The 22,941-nt window shown below is 41.6% G+C and overlaps 1 protein-coding gene across 9 annotated transcripts in view; it reads right to left on the bottom strand.

Moving 5' to 3' along the window:
* Window positions 1-22,941, bottom strand: part of LOC139575823 (chromodomain-helicase-DNA-binding protein 9-like) — a 121,226-nt gene that overhangs the window by 18,728 nt on the left and 79,557 nt on the right. For all 9 annotated transcript variants that reach the window (XM_071401161.1, XM_071401165.1, XM_071401166.1 and 6 more), the window contains 12 exons: window positions 21,186-21,362; window positions 20,714-20,857; window positions 19,367-19,465; window positions 19,076-19,232; window positions 17,446-17,656; window positions 14,296-14,491; window positions 13,781-13,954; window positions 11,466-11,651; window positions 11,118-11,228; window positions 10,774-10,970; window positions 9,322-9,521; window positions 8,969-9,128 (listed from right to left, as the gene is read on the bottom strand). In XM_071401161.1, coding sequence (XP_071257262.1) covers window positions 8,969-9,128; window positions 9,322-9,521; window positions 10,774-10,970; window positions 11,118-11,228; window positions 11,466-11,651; window positions 13,781-13,954; window positions 14,296-14,491; window positions 17,446-17,656; window positions 19,076-19,232; window positions 19,367-19,465; window positions 20,714-20,857; window positions 21,186-21,362 — 2,012 coding nt within the window. The remainder of the gene's footprint in view (window positions 1-8,968; window positions 9,129-9,321; window positions 9,522-10,773; window positions 10,971-11,117; window positions 11,229-11,465; window positions 11,652-13,780; window positions 13,955-14,295; window positions 14,492-17,445; window positions 17,657-19,075; window positions 19,233-19,366; window positions 19,466-20,713; window positions 20,858-21,185; window positions 21,363-22,941) is intronic.

Here is a 22,941-nt window from a genome sequence, read left to right as displayed (position 1 = left end):
AGACAGTGTCTGTGCCATAGAGAGCGAGACAGTGTCTGTGCCATAGAGAGCGAGACAGTGTCTGTGCCAGAGAGAGCGAGACAGTGTCTGTGCCATAGAGAGCGAGACAGTGTCTGTGCCATAGAGAGCGAGACAGTGTCTGTGCCAGAGAGCGAGACAGTGTCTGTGCCATAGAGAGCGAGACAGTGTCTGTGCCATAGACAGCGAGACAGTGTCTGTGCCATAGAGAGCGAGACAGTGTCTGTGCCATAGAGAGCGAGAGTGTCTGTGCCATAGAGAGCGAGACAGTGTCTGTGCCATAGAGAGCGAGACAGTGTCTGTGCCATAAAGAGCGAGACAGTGTCTGTGCCATAGAGAGCGAGACAGTGTCTGTGCCATAGAGAGCGAGACAGTGTCTGTGCCATAGAGACTGAGACAGTGTCTGTGCCATAGAGACTGAGACAGTGTCTGTGCCATAGAGATCAGTGGTGTGATATGATGTGATCTCTGGGCTGGCAGGGAGAAGAGAGAAGAGAGAGGCAGGCTGAGTCAGAGGAGAGATGCTGTTTCCATGACACATCCATTTTTTAAAATCTGTCTAACAGTGTGGCAGGTTAAAAGGTCCAGTGTAGATTTCTTCAGATGGTGTGTGTGGCCCTAGCTTTACACATCCATTATGACACTAGTGGAAAGGGAGTGACATGAGAACACCCCCTCTTGCAGGCAGGGCTGTGAGCTCCAGTGCTGAGGTTCAGGTCCAGGCCTCTCCCCTCCCTCCCTGCCTCTGAGGGGCTGTGCCCTGGGTCTCCCCGCAGCAGCTGCTGTTTCCTGTGGCTGTCAGCAAGGCCCTACATCACTCTTTCCCTCTCTCTCTCTCTTACACTCAGACAGACAGCCTGGAGTGTGGGAGGTATCTGACAGAGAAGGGAACCTCTCTGCACCAGACATAGAGCTCACACACACACACACACACACACACACACACACACACACACACACACACACACACACACACACACACACACACACACACACACACACACACACACACACACACACACACACACACAGACTTGGAAAATACCAACACACTCATGTACATACTGTACTTACTATACACGCACATGATACATAAAGGTAAACACACACCCACAATCATATGCATGTACTAGCACAAGTCATACTGAGAATGTTACACATATCCCAACAGAACACAGGCCTCGTCAGTCTTAACCTTACATTTCCTAACAGGCCAGTACTAGTAGCTACACAGTATTGAACACATATCTTCTAAATGTCATTATCATAGGACAGGGTTCTGGATCTCTGTGTGGGACAGGGACAGTAGGGGGCCATGCCTGTGCATGCCCCATCCCCACGTCAGTCCACATTCCTCCCTGAGGGGAAAACGCGGAGGTCAGCAAATACACAGACTGTGTCCCCGTTTGACCAGCGTGCCTCCCATCGGACGATCCCTGGCTTCAGCACTACTGCTCTGGGAACAATGGGGAACTTTCTGTGGAAGCCCTGCATGACTCTGTGTTTAAAGCAGGACGGCAGGAGACAAACCCCCAAACAACCCCCTTTAGAAAGACAGCAACCTGAATCTATTTACTGTAGTTTAACACATTTCAACATCATCTTTTTGGCTGTGTTTTATATCTCATGTGTTTTATATCTCAACAACCATCATCTATTTGACTATGTTTTATATCTCAACAACCATCATCTATATGGCTGTGTTTTATATCTCATGTGTTTTATATCTCGTGTGTTTTATATCTCAACAACCATCATCTATTTGGCTGTGTTTTATATCTCATGTGTTTTATATCTCAACAACCATCATCTATTTGGCTGTTTTATATCTCAACAACCATCATCTATTTGGCTGTGTTTTATATCTCATGTGTTTTATATCTCATGTGTTTTATATCTCAACAACCATCATCTATATGGCTGTGTTTTATATCTCATGTGTTTTATATCTCAACAACCATCATCTATTTGGCTATGTTTTATATCTCATGTGTTTTATATCTCAACAACCATCATCTATTTGGCTGTGTTTTATATCTCATGTGTTTTATATCTCATGTGTTTTATATCTCAACAACCATCATCTATTTGGCTGTGTTTTATATCTCATGTGTTTTATATCTCAACAACCATCATCTATTTGGCTGTTTTATATCTCAACAACCATCATCTATTTGGCTATGTTTTATATCTCAACAACCATCATCTATTTGGCTGTGTTTTATATCTCATGTGTTTTATATCTCAACAACCATCATCTATTTGGCTGTTTTATATCTCAACAACCATCATCTATTTGGCTATGTTTTATATCTCATGTGTTTTATATCTCAACAACCATCATCTATTTGACTATGTTTTATATCTCAACAACCATCATCTATTTGACTATGTTTTATATCTCAACAACCATCATCTATTTGACTGTTTTATATCTCAACAACCATCATCTATTTGACTGTTTTATATCTCAACAACCATCATCTATTTGACTGTTTTATATCTCAACAACCATCATCTATTTGACTATGTTTTATATCTCAACAACCATCATCTATTTGACTATGTTTTATATCTCAACAACCATCATCTATTTGACTATGTTTTATATCTCAACAACCATCATCTATTTGGCTGTTTTATATCTCAACAACCATCATCTATTTGACTATGTTTTATATCTCAACAACCATCATCTATTTGGCTGTTTTATATCTCAACAACCATCATCTATTTGGCTGTTTTATATCTCAACAACCATCATCTATTTGACTATGTTTTATATCTCAACAACCATCATCTATTTGGCTGTTTTATATCTCAACAACCATCATCTATTTGGCTGTTTTATATCTCAACAACCATCATCTATTTGACTATGTTTTATATCTCAACAACCATCATCTATTTGGCTGTTTTATATCTCAACAACCATCATCTATTTGACTATGTTTTATATCTCATGTGTTTTATATCTCAACAACCATCATCTATTTGACTATGTTTTATATCTCAACAACCATCATCTATTTGACTATGTTTTATATCTCAACAACCATCATCTATTTGACTATGTTTTATATCTCAACAACCATCATCTATTTGGCTGTTTTATATCTCAACAACCATCATCTATTTGACTATGTTTTATATCTCAACAACCATCATCTATTTGGCTGTTTTATATCTCAACAACCATCATCTATTTGGCTGTTTTATATCTCAACAACCATCATCTATTTGACTATGTTTTATATCTCAACAACCATCATCTATTTGACTATGTTTTATATCTCAACAACCATCATCTATTTGACTATGTTTTATATCTCAACAACCATCATCTATTTGGCTGTTTTATATCTCAACAACCATCATCTATTTGGCTGTTTTATATCTCAACAACCATCATCTATTTGGCTGTTTTATATCTCAACAACCATCATCTATTTGACTGTGTTTTATATCTCAACAACCATCATCTATTTGACTATGTTTTATATCTCAACAACCATCATCTATTTGGCTGTGTTTTATATCTCATGTGTTTTATATCTCAACAACCATCATCTATTTGGCTGTTTTATATCTCAACAACCATCATCTATTTGACTATGTTTTATATCTCATGTGTTTTATATCTCAACAACCATCATCTATTTGGCTGTGTTTTATATCTCATGTGTTTTATATCTCAACAACCATCATCTATATGGCTGTGTTTTATATCTCAACAACCATCATCTATTTGGCTGTTTTATATCTCAACAACCATCATCTATTTGACTATGTTTTATATCTCAACAACCATCATCTATTTGGCTGTGTTTTATATCTCATGTGTTTTATATCTCAACAACCATCATCTATTTGGCTGTTTTATATCTCAACAACCATCATCTATTTGGCTGTGTTTTATATCTCATGTGTTTTATATCTCAACAACCATCATCTATTTGGCTGTTTTATATCTCAACAACCATCATCTATTTGGCTGTTTTATATCTCAACAACCATCATCTATTTGGCTGTGTTTTATATCTCATGTGTTTTATATCTCAACAACCATCATCTATATGGCTGTGTTTTATATCTCAACAACCATCATCTATTTGGCTGTTTTATATCTCAACAACCATCATCTATTTGGCTGTTTTATATCTCAACAACCATCATCTATTTGACTATGTTTTATATCTCAACAACCATCATCTATTTGACTATGTTTTATATCTCAACAACCATCATCTATATGGCTGTTTTATATCTCATGTGTTTTATATCTCAACAACCATCATCTATTTGACTATGTTTTATATCTCAACAACCATCATCTATTTGACTATGTTTTATATCTCAACAACCATCATCTATTTGGCTGTTTTATATCTCAACAACCATCATCTATTTGGCTGTTTTATATCTCAACAACCATCATCTATTTGACTATGTTTTATATCTCAACAACCATCATCTATTTGGCTGTTTTATATCTCAACAACCATCATCTATTTGACTATGTTTTATATCTCATGTGTTTTATATCTCAACAACCATCATCTATTTGACTATGTTTTATATCTCAACAACCATCATCTATTTGACTATGTTTTATATCTCAACAACCATCATCTATTTGACTATGTTTTATATCTCAACAACCATCATCTATTTGACTATGTTTTATATCTCAACAACCATCATCTATTTGGCTGTTTTATATCTCAACAACCATCATCTATTTGGCTGTTTTATATCTCAACAACCATCATCTATTTGGCTGTTTTATATCTCAACAACCATCATCTATTTGGCTATGTTTTATATCTCAACAACCATCATCTATTTGACTATGTTTTATATCTCAACAACCATCATCTATTTGGCTGTTTTATATCTCAACAACCATCATCTATTTGGCTGTTTTATATCTCAACAACCATCATCTATTTGGCTGTTTTATATCTCAACAACCATCATCTATTTGACTGTGTTTTATATCTCAACAACCATCATCTATTTGACTATGTTTTATATCTCAACAACCATCATCTATTTGGCTGTGTTTTATATCTCATGTGTTTTATATCTCAACAACCATCATCTATTTGGCTGTTTTATATCTCAACAACCATCATCTATTTGACTATGTTTTATATCTCATGTGTTTTATATCTCAACAACCATCATCTATTTGGCTGTGTTTTATATCTCATGTGTTTTATATCTCAACAACCATCATCTATATGGCTGTGTTTTATATCTCAACAACCATCATCTATTTGGCTGTTTTATATCTCAACAACCATCATCTATTTGACTATGTTTTATATCTCAACAACCATCATCTATTTGGCTGTGTTTTATATCTCATGTGTTTTATATCTCAACAACCATCATCTATTTGGCTGTTTTATATCTCAACAACCATCATCTATTTGGCTGTGTTTTATATCTCATGTGTTTTATATCTCAACAACCATCATCTATTTGGCTGTTTTATATCTCAACAACCATCATCTATTTGGCTGTTTTATATCTCAACAACCATCATCTATTTGGCTGTGTTTTATATCTCATGTGTTTTATATCTCAACAACCATCATCTATTTGACTATGTTTTATATCTCAACAACCATCATCTATTTGACTATGTTTTATATCTCAACAACCATCATCTATATGGCTGTTTTATATCTCATGTGTTTTATATCTCAACAACCATCATCTATTTGACTATGTTTTATATCTCAACAACCATCATCTATTTGACTATGTTTTATATCTCAACAACCATCATCTATTTGGCTGTTTTATATCTCAACAACCATCATCTATTTGACTATGTTTTATATCTCAACAACCATCATCTATATGCCTGTTTTATATCTCAACAACCATCATCTATTTGGCTGTTTTATATCTCAACAACCATCATCTATTTGGCTGTGTTTTATATCTCATGTGTTTTATATCTCAACAACCATCATCTATTTGACTATGTTTTATATCTCAACAACCATCATCTATTTGACTATGTTTTATATCTCAACAACCATCATCTATATGGCTGTTTTATATCTCATGTGTTTTATATCTCAACAACCATCATCTATTTGACTATGTTTTATATCTCAACAACCATCATCTATTTGGCTGTTTTATATCTCAACAACCATCATCTATTTGACTATGTTTTATATCTCAACAACCATCATCTATTTGACTATGTTTTATATCTCAACAACCATCATCTATTTGACTATGTTTTATATCTCAACAACCATCATCTATTTGACTATGTTTTATATCTCAACAACCATCATCTATTTGGCTGTGTTTTATATCTCATGTGTTTTATATCTCAACAACCATCATCTATTTGACTATGTTTTATATCTCAACAACCATCATCTATTTGGCTGTTTTATATCTCAACAACCATCATCTATTTGGCTGTGTTTTATATCTCAACAACCATCATCTATTTGGCTGTTTTATATCTCAACAACCATCATCTATTTGACTATGTTTTATATCTCAACAACCATCATCTATTTGACTGTGTTTTATATCTCATGTGTTTTATATCTCAAGAACCATCATCTATTTGACTATGTTTTATATCTCAACAACCATCATCTATTTGACTGTGTTTTATATCTCAACAACCATCATCTATTTGGCTGTTTTATATCTCAACAACCATCATCTATTTGGCTATGTTTTATATCTCATGTGTTTTATATCTCAACAACCATCATCTATTTGACTATGTTTTATATCTCAACAACCATCATCTATTTGACTATGTTTTATATCTCAACAACCATCATCTATTTGACTGTGTTTTATATCTCAACAACCATCATCTATTTGGCTGTTTTATATCTCAACAACCATCATCTATTTGGCTATGTTTTATATCTCATGTGTTTTATATCTCAACAACCATCATCTATTTGACTATGTTTTATATCTCAACAACCATCATCTATTTGACTATGTTTTATATCTCAACAACCATCATCTATATGGCTGTGTTTTATATCTCATGTGTTTTATATCTCAACAACCATCATCTATTTGGCTGTGTTTTATATCTCAACAACCATCATCTATTTGACTATGTTTTATATCTCAACAACCATCATCTATATGGCTATGTTTTATATCTCATGTGTTTTATATCTCAACAACCATCATCTATTTGGCTGTTTTATATCTCAACAACCATCATCTATTTGGCTATGTTTTATATCTCATGTGTTTTATATCTCAACAACCATCATCTATTTGGCTATGTTTTATATCTCATGTGTTTTATATCTCAACAACCATCATCTATTTGGCTGTTTTATATCTCAACAACCATCATCTATTTGGCTATGTTTTATATCTCATGTGTTTTATATCTCAACAACCATCATCTATTTGACTATGTTTTATATCTCAACAACCATCATCTATTTGACTATGTTTTATATCTCAACAACCATCATCTATTTGGCTGTGTTTTATATCTCATGTGTTTCATATCTCAACAACCATCATCTATTTGGCTGTTTTATATCTCAACAACCATCATCTATTTGGCTGTGTTTTATATCTCATGTGTTTTATATCTCAACAACCATCATCTATTTGACTATGTTTTATATCTCATGTGTTTTATATCTCAACAACCATCATCTATTTGGCTGTGTTTTATATCTCATGTGTTTTATATCTCAACAACCATCATCTATTTGACTATGTTTTATATCTCAACAACCATCATCTATTTGACTATGTTTTATATCTCATGTGTTTTATATCTCAACAACCATCATCTATTTGGCTGTGTTTTATATCTCATGTGTTTTATATCTCAACAACCATCATCTATTTGACTATGTTTTATATCTCAACAACCATCATCTATTTGGCTGTTTTATATCTCAACAACCATCATCTATTTGGCTGTGTTTTATATCTCATGTGTTTTATATCTCAACAACCATCATCTATTTGGCTGTGTTTTATATCTCATGTGTTTTATATCTCAACAACCATCATCTATTTGGCTGTTTTATATCTCAACAACCATCATCTATTTGGCTGTTTTATATCTCAACAACCATCATCTATTTGGCTGTGTTTTATATCTCATGTGTTTTATATCTCAACAACCATCATCTATATGGCTGTGTTTTATATCTCAACAACCATCATCTATTTGGCTGTTTTATATCTCATGTGTTTTATATCTCAACAACCATCATCTATATGGCTGTGTTTTATATCTCAACAACCATCATCTATTTGGCTGTTTTATATCTCAAGAACCATTATCTGATAACTTATAGGTTCATATTTCAAACCATTTCATTGGATGTAAGAGTTGTTTTCTTCTTCCCATCATCTATGTAGCTTTATATAAAATATAATAAATCCCTGGCTGTAGTGTAATCTGTTTTTTCTATCTGTCAATAAAAGATCAATGACAGCTATTAGTTTGGGTTAAAATCCCATTCAGATGATTATCATTCAGCAGTGTAATCTATAATCTGATTCACGGTCATTAATAGAGGAAAGCCACAGATGGAGAAGATGGCTGCTTCAATTTGTCTTAATTACAGACAGTGGTGTTGATGTGCAGGAGTCAACACTCTGCTACTGACAAAAACATACAATTATGTTTTCACACAGGCTAGCGTCAATACACTGAAGCCAACTGAGGGAAATACAAAATATGAGACGTTTCAAAAATGTTCTCTCAACTCTATATACGACAGAGACAAGAACCTATGTTAATTTCCAACATCAATAAAAACCAAGCTAAGCCACATTTACAAAGACAAGTTGTTTGTTCCAATGTAACTATTTAACAACAACACCATTAAAAATCTAAAAGTGTACTGAATATATTTAATACTATAGGCCTATAGTACCAAGAGTAGCTTCTTACTTGTTGCAGTGGTGTTTGAGGTGCTTCTTGTATCCCTCGTCCTGCAGCATGTGTTCTGGGTTGTGCTTCCTGATCCACTCAGCCTTCTGGATGTCAAACGTGCTAGACTGAGTCTTCATCTTCTTCCCCTTCCTGCCTCTGGGGACCGGGGTCGACAGACCTGAGGGAGGAACACAGATTCAATTTGTGGTTATGGATACCGGTTTATAAACCCACATTAAAACCATTAACAGTAAACCAATAGCACAGTGGTAAGGGGAAATGTCCTTTAAAGGAAGAATTCTTTGAGAGGAACCAGATTCTAATCTGTGGTTGGACCCCTGAGGTTTGGTCATTGTGAGGTTGTAACGTACCCAGGTGGTTCTGTAGTTCCTTGGTCTGTCCGTCCTCGGAGGGGGCGATCAGGTCCCACATGAAGCTCTTGATCTTGTCGTCACCGCGGTAGTGAACCAGACAGTAGGCCAGAAGGGCTCTGCAGATAGACTCTACATCACGCTCTGTCAGCTGCTTCTTAAAACGACCATGGAGCAAGATGTCCTTCCAACGACCCCACCTGGACGACACAGGAGGAGAGGGTCAATACTGGAGACAAATACTGTACAATATAGATGGACAACACAGGAGGAGAGGGTCAATACTGGAGACAAATACTGTACAATATAGATGGACAACACAGGAGAGGGTCAATACTGGAGACAAATACTGTACAATATAGATGGACAACACAGGAGGAGAGGGTCAATACTGGAGACAAACACTGCACAATATAGATGGACAACACAGGAGAGCTTCAGTACAGACACAATACTGTACAATATAGATGGACAACACAGGAGAGCTTCAGTACAGACACAACACTGCACAATATAGATGGACAACACAGGAGAGCTTCAGTACAGACACAATACTGTACAATATAGATGGACAACACAGGAGAGCTTCAGTACAGACACAATACTGTACAATATAGACGGAGGACACAGGAGAGCCTCAGTACAGACACAATACTGTACAATATAGATGGACAACACAGGAGAGCCTCAATACAGACAACACTGTACAATATAGATGGCCAACACAGGAGAGCCTCAATACAGACAACACTGTACAATATAGATGGCCAACACAGGAGAGCCTCGATACAGACAACACTGTACAATATAGATGGACAACACAGGAGAGCCTCAATACAGACAACACTGCACAATATAGATGGACAACACAGGAGAGCCTCAATACAGACACAACACTGTCCAATATAGATGGACAACACAGGAGAGCCTCAATACAGACAACACTGTACAATATAGATGAACAACACAGGAGAGCCTCAATACAGACACAACGCTGTACAATATAGATGGACAACACAGGAGAGCCTCAGTACAGACAACACTGTACAATATAGATGGCCAACACAGGAGAGCCTCAATACAGACAACACTGCACAATATAGATAAACAACACAGGAGAGCCTCAATACAGACAACACTGTACAATATAGATGGACAACACAGGAGAGCCTCAGTACAGACACAACACTGTACAATACAGATAAACAACACAGGAGAGCCTCAGTACAGACACAACACTGTACAATACAGATAAACAACACAGGAGAGCCTCAGTACAGACACAACACTGTACAGCAGTAACACTAAGAACAAGATGGGGTTGGTCTGGGCTGAAACTCAAGTCTGCACATCCTGTGGGTCCCCAAGATATGTATTAAAGAACATTGTTATTTAGGTTCAATGTTGGTTTGTATATTATCTAGCATAAGTGGTACAGTCACTGACACTGACCCGTATACTAGTAGGTTCTTCTCCACTCTGAAGCACTCTGTCCTGCCGTAGCTGTTGAGACGGTCGTGGGGCCGGCGGAGCTTGGGCTTGTCCTCGTTGTCACTCTCCCCCTCTGACAGCTCTGCCAGCTCGTCCTTAGTGGCACTGAAGGGTCGGGTCTGCTTCCTCACCCTCGGAGTGTCAATTACCAGGCTGTTCTGTTGTGAAATAGGAGAGGAACACACACAGATACTCAGATACTATTGTAGCAAATTCACTCATGGCATTGATCTTATCTCCTATATAACATATCTCATCATGGCCAGAAAGAGCAGGTTCAGTGTTTAAACTAAAGCATTACTTACTCTGCCATTGGCAGTGTCCATGTCAATCTCAGCCTTCTTGGCCCACTTGTCCCAGAAGTTGGGGTCATCCAGAGAAATGTCTGTGCGGTTTCCGGATGCCACAAAACTGGCCTGAGAGAGAAGAAGACATTATATCACATTAAACCTTGATAATCTGATTCACTGTTCCTTCCTGAGTCTCCTTCAATGAGAAGTCTGAGTCTCCTAACAGAGCTGAGAGTCTGTGATGAAGAGTGACATGAGAGTAGACAGGAGACACGGGTTACTACTGCTAGTCATGCAGAAAGGAAAAGGATAGCAACATTCAAACAATGACCACTGTGTGGTGCTCTTTCAGTCACTGGGTACCTTGGCAAAGGTAGATCCCCGTCCCTCAGACTCGATGGTGATGGTCTTGGTCCTGCGTTGAAGGATTTGGTCGATGTCCTCCTCACAGAACTTGGCCCCCTCATCCTCATCGTCCATCAGAGCTCCATACGCCCCTTTCCTCAGCAGGTCCTCGATCTCCTTCTTAGACAGCTGCTGCTGGGTCGGCTGGAGAGAGGGGAGGGGGAGAAACAGAGAGGGTGTCAGGGGAACTGATGATGGACTACAGTAGATCACAGACTACACATTACATCATTGTACACACAAACATGTGCACAACACATGCACATGCATTAACACCACACAAAAACAAACAGACACTCTAGTGTGAGAAACGCCGAGGAGAGAGACAGTTAGTTGAACTGAAGCTGAACTGGATCACATGCTAGACCTTTTTAAATCTGAAAGAGTAGCAGCAACCACCAGCTGACCCATGGTGTGTTAGTATGCAGCTGGTGGTGCTAATGTCTGCTCAACACTTTCTTCCTGATAGTCCAGCTAATCCAGAGAGAGAAACAGCTAAGCTCCTCCTACACACTGATGATGCACTAAGAGGATATCTCAAAGCTGTGTTTATTATATTGACTAGTCCATTTTCTACACTCTCATTTCGTAGAATGGACATAACATTTTTTGCCTTCAGAATATATTCTGACCCCTTGACTTTTTCCACATTTTGTTACATTACAGCCTTATTCTAAAATTGACTAAATAATTTTTTCCCTCATCAATCTACACACAATAACCCATAATGACAAAGCAAAAAACATATATATATATTTTTTGCAAATGTATATATAAAAAAAACTGAAATATGACATTTACATAAGTATTCAGGCCCTTTACTCAGTACTTTGTTGAAGCACCTTTGGCAGCGATTACATAATTGAGTCTTCTTGGGTATGACGCTACAAGCTTGGTACACCTGTATTTGGGGAGTTTCTTCCATTCCTCTCTGCAGCTCCTCTCAAGCTCTGTCAGGTTGGATGGGGAGCGTTGCTGCACAGCTACTTTCAGGTCTCTCCAGAGATGTTTGATCGGGTTCAAGTCCGGGCTCTGGCTCGGCCACTCAAGGACATTCAGAGACTTGTCCCGAAGCCACTCCTGTGTTGTCTTGGCTGTGTGCTTAGGGTTGTTGTCCTGTTGGAAGGTGAACCTCCGTCCCAGTCTGAGGTCCTGAGTGCTCTGGAGCAGGTTTTAATCAAGGATCGCTCTGTACATTCATCTTTGCCTCGATCCTGACTAGTCTCCCAGTCCCTGCCACTGAAAAACATCCCCACAGCATGATGCTGCCACCACCATGCTACACCATAGGAATGGTGCCAGGTTTCCTCCAGATGTGACGCTTGGCATTCAGATCAAAGAGTTCAATCTTGGTTTCATCAGACCAGAGAATCTTGTTTCTCATGGTCTGAGAGTTTTTAAGTGCCTTTTGGCAAACTCCAAGCGTGCTGTCATGTGGCTTTTACTGAAGAGCGGGTTCCGTCTGGCCACTCTACCATAAAGGTCTGATTGGTGGAGTGCTGTAGAGATGGTTGTCCTTCTGGAAGGTTCTCCCATCTCCACAGAGGAACTCTAGAGCTCTGTCAGTGACCATCGGGTTCTTGGTCACCTCCCTGACCAAGGCCCTTATTCCCCGATTGCTCAGTTTGGCCGGGCGGCCAGCTCTAGGGAGAGTCTTGGTGGTTCCAAACTTCTTCCATTTAAGAATGATGGAGGCCACTGTGTTCTTGGGGACCTTCAATGCTGCAGAAATGTTTTGGTAACCTTCCCCAGATCTGTGCCTCGACACAATCCTGTCTCGGAGCTCTACGGACAATTCCTTCAACGTCATTGCTTGATTTTTGATCTGATACGCACTGTCAACTGTGAGACTTTATATAGACAGGTGTGTGCTTTTCCATATCATGTCCAATCAATTGAATTTACGACAGATGGACTTCAATCAAGTTGTAGAAACATCTCAAGGATGATCAATGGAAACAGGATGCACCTGAGCTCAATTTCAAGTCTCATAGCAAATGGTCTGAATACTTATGTAAAGAAGGTATTTATGTTTTTTATTTGTAATACATTTGCAAAAAACTCTGAAAACCTGTTTTTGCTTTGTCATTATGGGTTATTGTATGTAGATTGCTGAGATTTAAAAAAATATTTAATCCATTTTAGAATAAGGCTGTAACATAACAAAATGTGAAAAAAGTCAAGGGGTCAGAATACTTTCCGAATGCATAGAGCATCCACTGGACTGATACAGGTGCTGCAGTGTGTGTGTATGATGAACACAGCAGACTCACCCCTCCTCCCGGCACGCTGTTCTCTCTGCCACTCATGCTCTGCAGCACAGCCTTGTCCAGGCCCAGTTTGAGGCTGGCCCGGTCAAACATCTCACGCTCGTAAGAGTTCCTGGTGATCAGACGGTACACCTTCACCGCCTTGTTCTGACCAATCCTATGGCAGCGAGCCTGGGCCTAATAATGAAAAATAACTTGGTTATGACCAACCCAATACATTTTATATTTGTCCAATAAAAATCACTTTAGGATCAAGATCGTTGCTCTGCTATAATAATATAATATATGCCATTTAGCAGACGCTTTTATCCAAAGCGACTTAGTCATGCATACATACATTTTACTATCCAAGCTGTGCCAATGAAAAAGTTAAACTATTATAATAGGATATAAAAGACACTTCTCAATTCAAGGACTTTCTGAATTGACTGAATTTAAATAGAAAGTGACCACACCTTTGTTGCTAATTTATTACAGTGGAGGCTGGTGTCACTTTAAATGTCTGTGTGTGTCTTTACCTGCAGGTCGTTCTGTGGGTTCCAGTCTGAGTCAAAGATAATACAGGTGTCAGCAGCAGTCAAGTTGATGCCCAGACCTCCAGCCCGGGTACACAGCAGGAACACAAAGCGGTCCGAGTCTGGTTTGCTGAAACGGTCTATAGCTGCCTGACGCAGGTTACCTCTCACTCTGCCATCGATACGCTCATACAGGTACCTGAGGAACACAGGACCATGCAGGGTTGGAGGAGGATCTTCTAGTACACATAATTACACATGTTCTAGTGTCACATCCAAGTATCATGAATGTCAACATTTACATACAGTACGACACAGAGTTTTACAGTAGCTGATACAACACCAACCATCACACATTAAGGGGCCTCCAATTGCCACACAATATTTCCAGGAATTTGTTTTTGTCACCCACTTTCAAACAACATTCACTAGTTCTCTCCTTCTTTCCTCCATTCCTGTCTCTCTTTTCCCCTCTCTCTATTCTGCTCCCTCTTCCTCCTTTCATCCTTCCTCCCCCTCTCTCTGGCAGAGAACAAGGTGGTTTAGCTCGCTGATCACGGGCAGCCTCTTTCCCAGGAGCCCTGCCCTCGCCCCTGCCTTACCCCACATCCTACCCCTCATCTTCTTCACCTTACACACCTCACCCCCTCACCTCTACAGTGACCCACTTCCCTCCGCCCGCCCACAGACTCCTCTCTCCCTCTGTCTGATGTGGGAGTGCCCCGAGGGAGTCTGTGACCTGCCGCTGATCCCCGGCTAAGCCTTGCCTAGCCACTGAGCGGAGCGACTCGCCTTGTGTGTTTACACTGGTTTTGTTCGGGGTTTGAGTGCCAGAAAGAAGCAGGGAGGGGAGAAGAACACAGGGCCAGGCCCGGGATAGTGAGAGAGACAAGAGAGGATAGAAAGAGGGAGAAGAAGAGAGAGGACAGAGATATCAGGAGGGAAAGGGAGGAAGATATAGAGAGACCACACAGACCAGGCCAGTCGCCCGCTTTCCTCAGCTTAGACGGGCTGCTGGGATAATATCCTTTTCATTTAGCGTGCAAACAGGAAGCTCATTAAGCCAGGAGATTAAGACCTTGAATGAAAGGGTCTTGGTACATTCTTCTGCTTCTGTTACACAGTCTTTATCATCTCCCTGCTCTGGGTAGCATTATGGAGTGATGAGCACAGGGGGCTTTAAAAGGCTCTTTCTCAGACAGTCACTGGAGAGAGAGGCTAATGCTTAGAGATTCAGCATTTCTCTTCAACTACATTCAATTTAATAAGGGAAAGTACTGGAGTGATTCAGCTTTTGCTGCACTGCAAACTGCTAGCTAGCTAACACCAGATAATAAACCATAAATACATCACTTTGAAAATGGAGCTGAAAAATGGATATTACAAAGTCTATTACCCTCTCAAGCATGATTCTGCATGATTGCATGATTGTGAGAATGCTGTTCATCGACTACAGCTCAGCATTTAACACCATAGTACCCTCCAAACTCGTCATCAAGCTCGAGACCCTGGGCCTCGACCCCGCCCTGTGCAACTGGGTCCTGGACTTCCTGACGGGCCGCCCCCAGGTGGTGAGGGTAGGTAACAACATCTCCACCCCGCTGATCCTCAACACTGGGGCCCCACAAGGGTGCGTTCTGAGCCCTCTCCTGTACTCCCTGTTCACCCACGACTGCGTGGCCATGCACGCCTCCAACTCAATCATCAAGTTTGCGGACGACACTACAGTGGTAGGCTTGATTACCAACAACGACGAGACGGCCTACAGGGAGGAGGTGAGGGCCCTCGGAGTGTGGTGTCAGGAAAATAACCTCACACTCAACGTCAACAAAACAAAGGAGATGATTGTGGACTTCAGGAAACAGCAGAGGGAGCTCCCCCCTATCCACATCGACGGGTCAGTAGTGGAGAAGGTGGAAAGTTTTAAGTTCCTCGGTGTACACATCACGGACAAACTGAATTGGTCCACCCACACAGACAGCGTTGTGAAGAAGGCGCAGCAGCGCCTCTTCAACCTCAGGAGGCTGAAGAAATTCGGCTTGTCACCAAAAGCACTCACAAACTTCTACAGATGCACAATCGAGAGCATCCTGTCGGGCTGTATCACCGCCTGGTACGGCAACTGCTCCGCACACAACCGTAAGGCTCTCCAGAGGGTAGTGAGGTCGGCAGAACGCATCACCCGGGGCAAACTACCTGCCCTCCAGGACACCTACACCACCCGATGTCACAGGAAGGCCATAAAGATCATCAAGGACAACAACCACCCAAGCCACTACCTGTTCACCCCGCTATCATCCAGAAGGCGAGGTCAGTACAGGTGCATCCAAGCAGGGACCGAGAGACTGAAAAACAGCTTCTATCTCAAGGCCATCAGACTGTTAAACAGCCACCACTAACATTTAGCGGCCGCTGCCAACAAACTGACTCAGCTCCAGCCACCTTAAAAATGGGAATTGATGGAAATTATGTAAAAATGTACCACCAGCCACTTTAAACAATGCCACCTAATATAATGTTTACATACCCTACATTACACATCTCTTATGTATATGTATATACTGTACTCTATATCATCTACTGCATCTTGCCATCGTATGTAATACATGGACCACTAGCCACTTTAAACTATGCCACTTTATGTTTACATACCCTACAGTACTCATCTCATAGGTATATACCGTACTCTATACCATCTACTGCACCTTGCCTATGCCGTCTGTACCATCACTCATTCATATATCTTTATGTACATATTCTTTATCCCTTTACACTTGCGTGTATAAGGTAGTAGTTGCGGAATTGTTAGGTTAGATTACTTGTTGTTATTACTGCATTGTCGGAACTAGAAGCACAAGCATTTCGCTACACTCGCATTAACATCTGCTAACCATGTGTATGTGACTAATAAATTTGATTTGATTTGATTTGATGATTCCTGTCTTTTTCTGCATCAGCCTAGCTGAAACTGCAGAGGGCGTTTAAAATTCTACATGCACTGACACAAAGTAATAAACATTATATATCTCATCTCAAACTACATCATCTCACAATATGAAATATCTGAGGAGAGAGAACCTTGATTTCCAGGCTTCTATTGGAGTGGAGTACTTGGGAGCATAGTAATACAAGACGAGAGGCAGGCAGCAGTACCTTCTCTGGATGAGGTAGTCCTCCAGGATATCCAGACAGCGGACCATCTGGGAGAAGATGAGGACCTTGTGTCCCCCGGCCTTCATCTTGGGCAGCAGCTTATCTATGAGGACCAGTTTACCAGCCGACTGCACCATGGCCTGCAGGTGGAAATCAAAGGCAACAGGGCTGTACACCTCTCGGAAGTCCTCCAAGATCTTCTCCTCAGCACCTGGGAGAGATGGACAGACAAATAAACTCAGTGATGGTATCAGTGTTTCTGCTACAATTGTACAAGCAGGGCGGGGCCCCCGTCTAACGCTGTTGCCACCAGAGTTTGGCTTCTATTGGGAAAAGACTGGATGACACAATCTGGTACCATGCTACCATTTTGACCTAATCTGTATACAGTACCTACTTTAAGACAGATAGGAATAGCAACTCAGTCATGGAATAGATTTTGTACAATATGGTACTGGAAAAAAGAGGGTGGACCTGAGTGAGGTGGCGGTACAAGGAACTCTCTCTCTGGTCACTGGTTAGAAGGATAATGACCAAGCAACTGAATGACCAAAGAGACAGGTCACACACACAGCTCACTGCCTCAAACTCACAAACCAGCATTGATGAAGAAAGGTACCATAACTACACTAATCTGTATGCAGGTCAAAGACAATATGAGAATTAGGACTTCTATAATGCTTATCAAGTCTAACAACCCCTTTTTTGATTTGACATACTAAAAACTCCCGGATATGAAAAACTGGGTGGTTTGAGCCCTGAATGCTAATTGGCTGACAGCCGTGGTATATCCGACCGTATAACATGGGTATGACAAAACATTTATTTTTACTACTCTAATTACGTTGGTAACCAGTTAATAATAGCAATAAGGCCTTATTGCTATTATAAACTGGTTACCAACGTTTATTTATTTATTTAACCTTTATTTAACTAGGTAAGTCAATTAAGAACAAATTCTTACTTACAATGACGGCCTACACTGGTCAAATCCGGACAACGCTGGGCCAATTGTGTGCTGCCCTATGGGATTCCCAATCACAGCCGGTTGTGATACAGCCTAGATACGAACCAGGGTGTCTATAGTGATGCCTCTAGCATCAGTGTCCTAGACCGCTGCGCCACTCAGGAGCCCATATACCACACCCCCCCGTGACTTATTGCTTAATTAGAAAGCCTTCATATTTCCATTTGGCAGTTTATCAACTCTAAAGCTGATCCTTTAGTTGTCCTAGCCCTCATTAAAACTGTTACACACACACACACACACACACACACACACACACACACACACACACACACACACACACACACACACACACACACACACACACACAGTGTAGTACCTTTGATGAGATGAGGTAAGGCTGGTTACAGCAGCTTCTCAGCTCCATCATGGTGTTGACCAGATTGAGTTAGTCAGGCTTGGGGCAATTCCATGTCAATTAAGGAAGTAAACTGAAATTCCAATTCCAATTCTCTTCAATGCTTTTCAATGGGGAAAATGGGAATTGGAATTTGGTTTACTTTCTGAATTGACTAGAATTTCAATGGAATTGACCCCAACCCTGGTTACAGTTAGGGTTAGGTAGGGGTCAGGGTCAGGGTCAGGTAGTGGTGTGTTCAGTACCTTTAATGAGGTAGGGGTGGTTGCAACACTTCCTCAGCTCCATCATGGTGTTGACCAGGTTGGGGACATTGGCCTGGCCGACTCCTTTAGACAGGAAGGAGAAGTTCTTCTCTAGGATGGCTCTGTAGTACTTCTTCTGGATGTTGGTCAGCTCCACCTGACCACATTATATAGAAACATTCAATTATATAAGACAATACACAGAAACCACATCAGTCAGCAAAACTAAGACAAAAAAACACAAAAACTCAATCTCAAGCACACACACAACGCAAACACGCACATACACACCTCAATGATGGTTTCCTCCTTAGGAGCCAGCTTCTTCTCCACGTCCTCCTTGAGACGACGCAGCATCATGGGCTTCAGGATGGCCTGCAACTTCTGGACCTGAGAGAGACCGAGATATGCATGTTCATATATGGATGGACGCATGCATACGCACTCATACACACAGACACAGTTTACAGTAATACGTGAAGCTTTTTGACCTGAGACACAGAGAGACGGATACAGAGAGATGGAAGATACACGTTAACATGTGGAGAGTCTGGAACAGGAACGCCCACTTTCACACACTCACGCACCCACACATGAACCCACACACGCACCCACACATGCACCCACACATGCACCCACACACGCACCCACACATGAACCCACACACGCACCCACACATGCACCCACACACGCACCCACACATGCACCCACACACGCACCCACACATGAACCCACACACACACGCACCCACACATGCACCCACACACGCACCCACACACGCACCCACACATGCACCCACACACACACCTACACACACATGATTTTAACAAGAGGTGCTGAAGGATTAGCAGGATTAAGAGGGGTTGACCATGGGCCGGTCAGTGGTATGATTGTCAAACCAGTACAATACACTGAGTGTACAAAACATTAGGAACACCTTAGAAATCCAAAATATTTAAGTGCCTTTGAACGGGGTGTGGTAGTAGATGCCAGGAACACCTGTTTGAGTGTGTCAATAACTGCAATGCTGCTGGGTTTTTCACACTAACAGACTGATGAAGTCCATGAGGTTGATTATAGGGTTTCTAAATAACTGTAATTACATGAGCATAATGCTACAGGGCCTTTAACATAACTTTCCAAACCTGCCTGCTTGCCTGCCTGCCTGCCTGCCTGTCTGCCTGTCTGTCTGTCTGTCTGTCTGTCTGTCTGTCTGTCTGTCTGTCTGTCTGTATGTCTGTCTGTCTGTCTGTCTGTCTGTCTGTCTGTCTGTCTGTCTCTGTGTGTGTGTGTGAGCTCTATTCTCCTTCAGAGTTCCATCTGTACCAACAGGATCATTATCTCCACACACTGACACACTGTTCAAACACCAGGTGGGGTGAGTGGGGAAAAACACACTCATGTCCCCTGATACCATATGAAAACAAATTAGCTTCTGTATTAATAATCATATTCATTATGATCAGTGATGGTAAATGACACACTCACACACAGGCAGAGACTAAACTATAACACACAGTATTTCTCACATACACTTTGTTGATAGGAACCCAACAACATAATACTCACACAGTCACACTGACAGCGACACACTTGATACGAACCCAACAACCACATGATAGAATCACACAGCCTCACCTGCTCCTCAGTCTTGAGGTCTCCAAACTCCAGCATGAAGGTGTTCTCTGAGGGGAAGCTTTGAGGCTCCAGGAAGTGCAGCAGACTGAACAGCTCCTCTACCGTGTTCTGGAGGGGGGTCCCTGTCAGGAGAACTTTGTATTCCTGGAGAGAGAGGAGAGGGAAGAGAGAGATGTGAGTTAGAAACAATACAAGACACACAGCATTGGAACTCCAACCTACAAGCTGTGCCTCCACTGAACACAACTACAGAGAGGGGAGACCTCAATCACAAACAATCTTAAGATCCAACCAGATTGGTGTACAGTGATGGTTACCATTAGGGCACGTTTCACTGCTTCTCTCCACACACAAATAAGATATTGATTGGAGACACACTAGGCCTAGGATCTCAAACATTCAAGCTGTAATGGCTGCATTTCTACCCTTTGCTCAGTTCTGCTCTACAGTATGCTCAGTGACTTGGACATACCAGATTCATGAGCTTGAAGCCCTCTAGCAGCTTGCAGTTCTTGTTCTTGAGGCGATGGGCCTCGTCGATGATGACGCAGCGCCACTCGATGGCGTTGAGCTCTGGACAGCCGCCCAGGATCATCTCAAATGTGGTGATGAGGGCGTGGAACTTGTAGGCTCCCCGCACCACACGACCCTGGAGGGAAACCAGGAAGAAACGCACAGGGAGTCAATACAACTCTTCCATTCATTCCCTGTGTGTTAAGGTGATTCCCTGTGTGTTAAGGTGATTCCCTGTGTGCTAAGGTGATTCCCTGTGTGTTAAGGTGATTCCCTGTGTGTTAAGACATCGATGCAAGACATCGAAGGTGGTGAATCGCATCTCTGCATGTCTGGCAGACATATCAGTGTGGATGACGGATCACCACCTCAAGCTGAACCTCGGCAAGACGGAGCTGCTCTTCCTCCCCGGGAAGGACTGCCCGTTCCATGATCTCGCCATCACGGTTGACAACTCCATTGTGTCCTCCTCCCAGAGTGCTAAGAACCTTGGCGTGATCCTGGACAACACCCTGTCGTTCTCAACTAACATCAAGGCGGTGACCCGTTCCTGTAGGTTCATGCTCTACAACATTCGCAGAGTACGACCCTGCCTCACGCAGGAAGCGGCGCAGGTCCTAATCCAGGCACTTGTCATCTCCCGTCTGGATTACTGCAACTCGCTGTTGGCTGGGCTCCCTGCCTGTGCCATTAAACCCCTACAACTCATCCAGAACGCCGCAGCCCGTCTGGTGTTCAACTTTCCCAAGTTCTCTCACGTCACCCCGCTCCTCCGCTCTCTCCACTGGCTTCCAGTTGAAGCTCGCATCCGCTACAAGACCATGGTGCTTGCCTACGGAGCTGTGAGGGGAACGGCACCTCCGTACCTTCAGGCTCTGATCAGGCCCTACACCCAAACAATGGCACTGCGTTCATCCACCTCTGGCCTGCTCGCCTCCCTACCTCTGAGGAAGTACAGTTCCCGCTCAGCCCAGTCAAAACTGTTCGCTGCTCTGACACCCCAATGGTGGAACAAACTCCCTCACGACGCCAGGTCAGCGGAGTCAATCACCACCTTCCGGAGACACCTGAAACCCCACCTCTTTAAGGAATACCTAGGATAGGATAAAGTAATCCTTCTAACCCCCCCCCCTTAAAAGAGTTAGATGCACTATTGTAAAGTGGTTGTTCCACTGGATATCATAAGGTGAATGCACCAATTTGTAAGTCGCTCTGGATAAGAGCGTCTGCTAAATGACTTAAATGTTAAATGTAAATGTTAAGGTGATTCCCTGTGTGTTAAGGTGATTCCCTGTGTGTTAAGGTGATTCCCTGTGTGTTAAGGTGATTCCCTGTGTGTTAAGGTGATTCCCTGTGTATTAAGGTGATTCCCTGTGTGTTAAGGTGATTCCCTGTGTGCTAAGGTGATTCCCTGTGTGTTAAGGTGATTCCCTGTGTGTTAAGGTGATTCCCTGTGTGTTAAGGTGATTCCCTGTGTATTAAGGTGATTCCCTGTGTGTTAAGGTGATTCCCTGTGTGTTAAGGTGATTCCCTGTGTGTTAAGGTGATTCCCTGTGTGTTAAGGTGATTCCCTGTGTGTTAAGGTGATTCCCTGTGTGTTAACCTGTCTGGCCCCAGCGTTCCGCTAGCGGAACTCCTCCCACATTCCATTGAAAAGGCAGAGCGCGAAATTCAAAAAATATTTTTTTGAAATATTTAACTTTCACACATTAACA

This window comes from Salvelinus alpinus, chromosome 5 (genome assembly GCF_045679555.1).
Source record: "Salvelinus alpinus chromosome 5, SLU_Salpinus.1, whole genome shotgun sequence".
In the NCBI taxonomy this organism is placed as follows: domain Eukaryota; kingdom Metazoa; phylum Chordata; class Actinopteri; order Salmoniformes; family Salmonidae; genus Salvelinus; species Salvelinus alpinus.
Note: the sequence above shows the minus strand (reverse complement) of the source record. Positions and strands in the feature narration are given on the sequence as shown.